The sequence below is a fragment of the Wolffia australiana genome, chromosome 14, assembly GCF_029677425.1.
Source record: "Wolffia australiana isolate 7733 chromosome 14, ASM2967742v1".
NCBI lineage: Eukaryota > Viridiplantae > Streptophyta > Magnoliopsida > Alismatales > Araceae > Wolffia > Wolffia australiana.
In genome coordinates, this window is record NC_135848.1 from 15,080,675 (window position 1) to 15,086,798 (window position 6,124).

General features: G+C 44.7%; 2 protein-coding genes across 2 annotated transcripts; both read left to right on the forward strand.

Annotated features, from left to right (window-relative positions):
• Nucleotides 1-1,524: 1,524 nt before the first annotated feature.
• LOC144711977 (uncharacterized) lies at nt 1,525-2,970 on the forward strand. The gene is made up of 2 exons (XM_078586143.1): nt 1,525-2,179; nt 2,584-2,970. Exons 1-2 carry the CDS (start codon nt 1,833-1,835, stop codon nt 2,642-2,644), a joined length of 408 nt encoding a protein of 135 aa, XP_078442269.1. The 5' UTR covers nt 1,525-1,832; the 3' UTR covers nt 2,645-2,970.
• A 337-nt stretch (nt 2,971-3,307) lies between these two features.
• Nucleotides 3,308-3,803, forward strand: LOC144712259 (mitochondrial import receptor subunit TOM9-2-like). Its single transcript, XM_078586484.1, has one exon. The coding sequence runs from the start codon at nt 3,368-3,370 to the stop codon at nt 3,665-3,667; it is 300 nt and encodes a 99-aa protein (XP_078442610.1). The 5' UTR covers nt 3,308-3,367; the 3' UTR covers nt 3,668-3,803.
• The last annotated feature ends 2,321 nt before the right edge of the window (nt 3,804-6,124 follow it).

Consider the following 6,124-nt stretch of genomic DNA (forward strand, 5'->3'; position numbering starts at 1 on the left):
CATCTTATCTTCTTTTTATCACTGTTCGAAGTCTGTCGGGCATTCTGTCGGACACCTCACGGGTGTTTGACAGAAACACCCTCTTATCTTTATAATATCTTCATATAAAATATAAAAATTTACTCTCCCCCTTCTCATTCGGGTATTTCGTCGAACACCTAAAGGGCGTTCGACGAAGGACTCTACTTATCTTCGTTTTCCTCTACAGAAAATTAAATAAAAACTTAAAAAATTACAATATCACTAACTATAATATATATATATATACATCTCTATAACGCCTCTTCTCTCTTCTATCCTCTTATTACTAATTAATCTTATTAAGTAATTTATATTTCTTAACTAACTACGTTACCCATATTCTTAAATATAATACTTAATACCTTAATTCTTTCTTCTTCTTAGTAGCTATAAAGTATATATCTAATATTTTCCCTTCTATACCTATCTTATTATAATAATATCTTCTTTAATTATACTCATTCTTACTCTTATTCTCACTTCTTTATTATTCGTAGTATCCTGATACATATACCTATAATATCAGATAAGTTCTTATTCTTCTTACTACCCCATTAATCTATATACTTACTAATTACTTAACTCTTCTTATTATCTTTAGTATTATTACTACATTTTAGTAAAGATAACTCAATTATTGAACTTAATCCTAAAGGCCAGTCCCTGTGGAGACGACCTTACTCACACTATACATGAGTAAGTTTCTATACATTTTATAAATTTATTTGATTGTAGGCAAATTTAAAATCACAACGACCAATAAAATTAACACCCTAATTTGCCTTCATCAAAGAGCACCAAAGAGAGAGAGAAGAGAGATAGAGAGAGGAACGAGAGTGAGAGAAAAGAGCACCAGAGAGAAAGAGAAGAATGATAGAGTGAGTAATGAGAGAGAGAGAAAAGCGTGAGAGAGAAAGAAGGAGAGAGAGGAACGACAGAGAGAGAAGAGCGTGTTACAGAAAGAGGGAGAGAGAGGAACGAGAGCGAGCGAGAGGAGAGCAAGGAACGAGAGAAAAGACTGCGAGGGAGAGAGAGGAACGAGAGAGAGACAAGAGAACGAGGAACGACAGAAAAAACACAATCGCACCGCATAGAACCTTGGCCGGTGTGCGGTGCAATTTAATATTACAATGTCCGACGTGCAGTCCGAAAATTAGAATTGGACCGCACATTGGCCTAAAATCGCACCAGTCGCACCAAAGGACCATCCCTATCCCAGGAAAACCGTTGGCCCACGTAGACATGGTCGTTCTGTTCTGTTCTTTTAAAACGAACAAAAAATTCGCACAAACGAACCGCACAGGGGTCTGTTCGTTGTGCTGTTCATTTTATGTGCGAAAATTAGAACATATGTTCGAACAATTCACACAATTCGCACAATTCACACAATTCGCACAAATTCGCACAAACCGAACAATTCGCACAAAACAAACAAATTTGCAGAAAAAAAAAATTCGCTCGTACGATTTTCCTGATTGCTTCCAGGGCGATGTTCGATGAATATGTCTTGATTTACCTAAGTCTATCCCTTTCAACCTTATAAAAAAATATCAAAAATATATATCTCGGCTTCTTTTGAGCATTCAGTCGAACTCCTCACAGGCGTTCGACAGAATCGGCCCATCTTATCTTCTTTTTATCACTGTTCGAAGTCTGTCGGGCATTCTGTCAATTTTCCTGATTGCTTCCAGGGCTAATGAGGTTTTTTCCGATCATCTGCGTGTAATTTATTGTTCTGAAAGCTTGATTTGTTTGAGATTTTCGTTGTCGGAGTTCGATCGGGAGATTTTGATCCAAATCGAGCTTCCACCATGCCGTTTCCACTTAAGATCCAACCAATCAATGTCTCGATCCCGATCGAGGTGTCGAAATCAGCGCCGGAGTACAAGTTCCGGCTAAAGAGGTTCTTTGAGAGGCAGCTGAGGCACACGTCTACGGCGAAGGAGAAGGAGCAGCCGTTGGAGTTCGAGCGAGCTCACAGTGCTTGGCTGGAATGGTGCATAACTTCATGGAGTCGTACGAGTGGCCTCAACCTCCTCCCCCACGGCGATGTAACTGCTTCAATGGCAGCTCCGACTATCTCTCCGACGACGAGCTCCATTTCGGTCACGTCACCGTCTCCTCTTCCTCCCACGGCGACTCTTTCGACCTCCTCAAGGTTAATCCAGTATCATGCCTTTCTACATCCTCCCATCCACCGATCGGTTTCTTTCACGAATTTCATCCTTCAGATCTCCGTCAACCGATGATCAATCAATCCAATGACTTGATCGTGCGGTTTCTTTCCTTCGCAACTTTCTTTTAATGTTGAATTTTTGATCGATCGATCATCGACATTTATTTTTTTCTCCTTATCGACTGATGGTCAATCAATCGGTGAGTCGAATTAGATCGCGACTTTCTTTTCTACCGATCGATGAATTATCGACATATCTTTACTTTTCTCTGCCGATCGAACGATCATCAATCAATAGGTCACTCGAATTGGATCGCCGACTTTCGTAACCTTTTTCTGTTGATCCATCTATTACCAAAATTTCATAACCTTTTTTCTGCTGATAGGCGGATGATCTACCATTCGGTAATTCGAGTTCGATCGCGAGTTCTTCCGATTACAGACTGATCAATCTACCAATCAATCGACTGATTACACCAGGAATTATACTCGATCCTGGATCCTGCAACAGAGCTTTGGGCCCTGCACGAGCGCGGCGGAGAGGAGTCTCCTCTCGAACATCACCAAGATCCTGTCGGAGCAGAAGAGCAGCAGGAGAAGTGACCGGAGGAAATCCGTCGTTGACGCGCTCCGCAGCCTCGGCCACGACACAGCCGTCTGCCTCTCCCGCTGGGAAAAATCCCCCGCCACCCCGGCCGCCCCCGCCGTCTGGGAGTGAGGAGGGATGTATTTATTTATTTATTATTTTTTTAAAAAAAAAATATTCGCACAATTTGCACAATGCAAACCGCACAGGGGTCTGTGCGAAGTTCTGTTCGTTTTCAACTTTGTTCGGAAATCCGAACAGAACGCACAATTCGCTCCAATTCGCACAAAGCGAACAGAACGACCATGTGTAGGCCCACGTATTCTTTCCCCAGATACTGGGCCCATTTTATATGGGCCGGTAATTAAATGGGTCGATATTTAAATGGGCTGGTCTTTAAATGGGCCGGTATTTAAATGGGTCTGACTTTAAATGGGCCGGCCTTAAAATAGGCTGGGCTTTAAATAGGCTGGGCATTAAAATGGGTCGGGCTTTAAATGGCCCATTAAGCAGCTGTGAATATCCCGAGCAGGGAAGCGAGAGGGTTTAGGTCGAAGAGCGAGAGAGAGAGGGGGTGGAGAGGAATGGCGTCGAAGAGCGGGAAGAGCGGCGGCGGTGGCGGGATCGTGGCTAGGGTTTCGGATTCGATCTCGCGATCTTCGATCGTTGTGAGCGGGAAGAAGGTGGCGGAGGAAGCGGCGACGGTGGCGCATCGGCTGCTGCGGAGCACGGGGAAGGCGGCGTGGATCGCGGGGACGACCTTCATCGTGCTCGTCGTGCCGCTGATCATCGAGATGGACCGAGAGCAGCAGTTCAACGAGCTCGAGTTGCAGCAGGCCAGCCTCCTCGGCACGCCGCCCCCCTCGCTCGCCCCGGGGAAGTGATCTCTGGTCGATTTCCCCGAGGACCTCTTCTATCTTCTTCTTCGTCTTCTTCTTCTTCTTCTTCTTCTTCTTCTTGCGGTTGTTTTTGTCGTCCTGCGAGTCCGACGTTTCTTGATCTATCGCCCTTTTCAGTGTCGCGTCGGTCTTTTTTCTTCGCAATTACGCTTCTGTTCGTCGATCGGTGGTGAGATCTGTCCTATAAACATGAATCTACAAGTAGGTGATCTTATTTTTCCCACCGATCGCGGCCACGTCGAATTCTCGGTTGTTCTTCCCCAATCATGCGATTAGGGTTGAATTCACGTCGACGAGCAAGATCTCGATCCATCGTTAGACCAAGTTGGGATCTGAGCCCGTAGGGTCCGTTCATCGGATCGGACCACCGATCAGGTCGGTTCTAAGCCCCTTCAGATTTGTATCTTCGATCTTGTTTGCTATAGTTCTGTATAATTTATAACGGAAAAATAATGCAAACAAAGATTTACTGCAACATGTTAACTTAAATCAACTGAATGATTCACTTAACAATGTATAATTTGCTATATTTTGAACTAAATGAACTAAGCCACAATTTCAACTTTATTTCCAAATGAAAACTCGTCTCATGAAAAAAACTTAGTACAATGAAAAACACTGCTTTATTATTTTCTAAGTTTATTCATATGAAAATACGATTATGAGACGCGTAACGCGACTGATTCACTTGAAAACGTACAATTAGCTGTATTCAAGTAATAAACAATTGCAACTTTATTTCCAAATGAAGATCATAAAGCGAATAACCTTTTGTTAAGGGTGAACACTTGTGGAAACATATTTGGATGTGAATAAACCCCGAGTATGAACAAGAAGCAGATATGAGAACACCCGAGACATTGTCATCAGTCTCATCATGTTCCCACCTAGGGATCAGCACGTGTCATCCGTCACGTAAAGTGTCACCGTGACACTGACGGTTTTAGGGGTCCGTGACAGTGATGGATGACTAAGTGGTCCTGATGGGGACGTGACGATGACGGGGTGCCCACGACACGTGATGTGAGGGAATGCTCGTCAAGGATGACCGCCGTGACGGAATTTTTGAAAAGTTAAAACGGACAAAAAATACATATAAAAATTATTATTTTTAATCTTTCCGCGGCTGAGATTTTGCCATGTGACGTGGCCATTTCAATTTCCTGGCATTTTGCACAGAAGTCCCTGTTTTTTTGCACGCGCAAACCGACGTCGCCTATAAATAATTGGAGATATACCCCTCCGTTCAAGTAGGGTTTTATTCACGTCACCACTGACAGTGATGCCGTCACGGTGACGGGGACGTGACGGGATACCCTATGGAGGGACGGTGACGGGAACATGATGGTTTTTTTTCATAAGCTGGGACGCGTGACAGGACAGTGACGTGACGAAAGTTTCATCACGTCACCGTCCGTCACATTTTGTCATCCGTTCCGTCACGTCCAGGGGCGTCACGTCCCGGACGTGGTAATAATACTCCCACTACCCTGCACCAATAGAGATATAGAGAGACATAGAGAGAGAGACGGAGAGACATCTTGTTCGAAGGAACTTTCAAAGAACTCTTATCAACCTCATTATAAAAACAAGAGAAATAATGATCATTTTATTGGTGCAACCATGGCCCTAGAGACACCTTCAAAAGTAGTCACGATCTTCAAAGATAGGCTTACACAATTTTCTAGGAACTGCGATAGAGCAGTTGTAAGGAATTGACAACCCTTCAATGATGTAACACAAAGGGCGCAGGGATCGAACGGCTCGTGGTACACCACAGGGAGGGCGGGGCAATCAAGGATGCAACGATAATGGGTGATGTGAGCATAGAAAATCAATGAAATCATACATCAGAAAGGCGCTGACCTAGAGCGAAGCATCCAATAGACGACATGTGTGGGGTCTAGGGATGCGTACATGCTCCCAACAAATCAGCTCAAAGGCTGACAGAGTGGGGGTTGGCTATCGTCCATGAGCGTCCGCACCTGTCGATGAGAGCGAGCCTAGTTCGACACCCAAAACAAAAATTCTTATCTCTCAATCCCATATCTAATCCTACAATTATAATCCCATGCGGTGGAGCAAGCGATGAATGCATTGAATGAAGTAATAATACTCGAAAGGGAGAAAGAGTATTGACATGGGGGCCGGAACCCCGAAGATCGCGTTGCGATGCATGTTCTTGCTCGTTGATAGAGTCGACCAGATTGTGTGTGACCGGCCGCCCACGATAATGACAACGGGGAACGTCGGTCGCCCACGAAAGGCAACATAGCAGGTGGCAATAACGCAAGGAGCGCGTAGGGAGATGCACGTGGCGGTGAGGACTGCACAACTGGTGCGGGCGGCTGTATAGCAGTCGTAACGATCGAGGCACGGAGGTGCACAAGAGGCTATAACAACAATGCGCTGGGTGCGGCGGCTGCGTGAAACAACACGCGT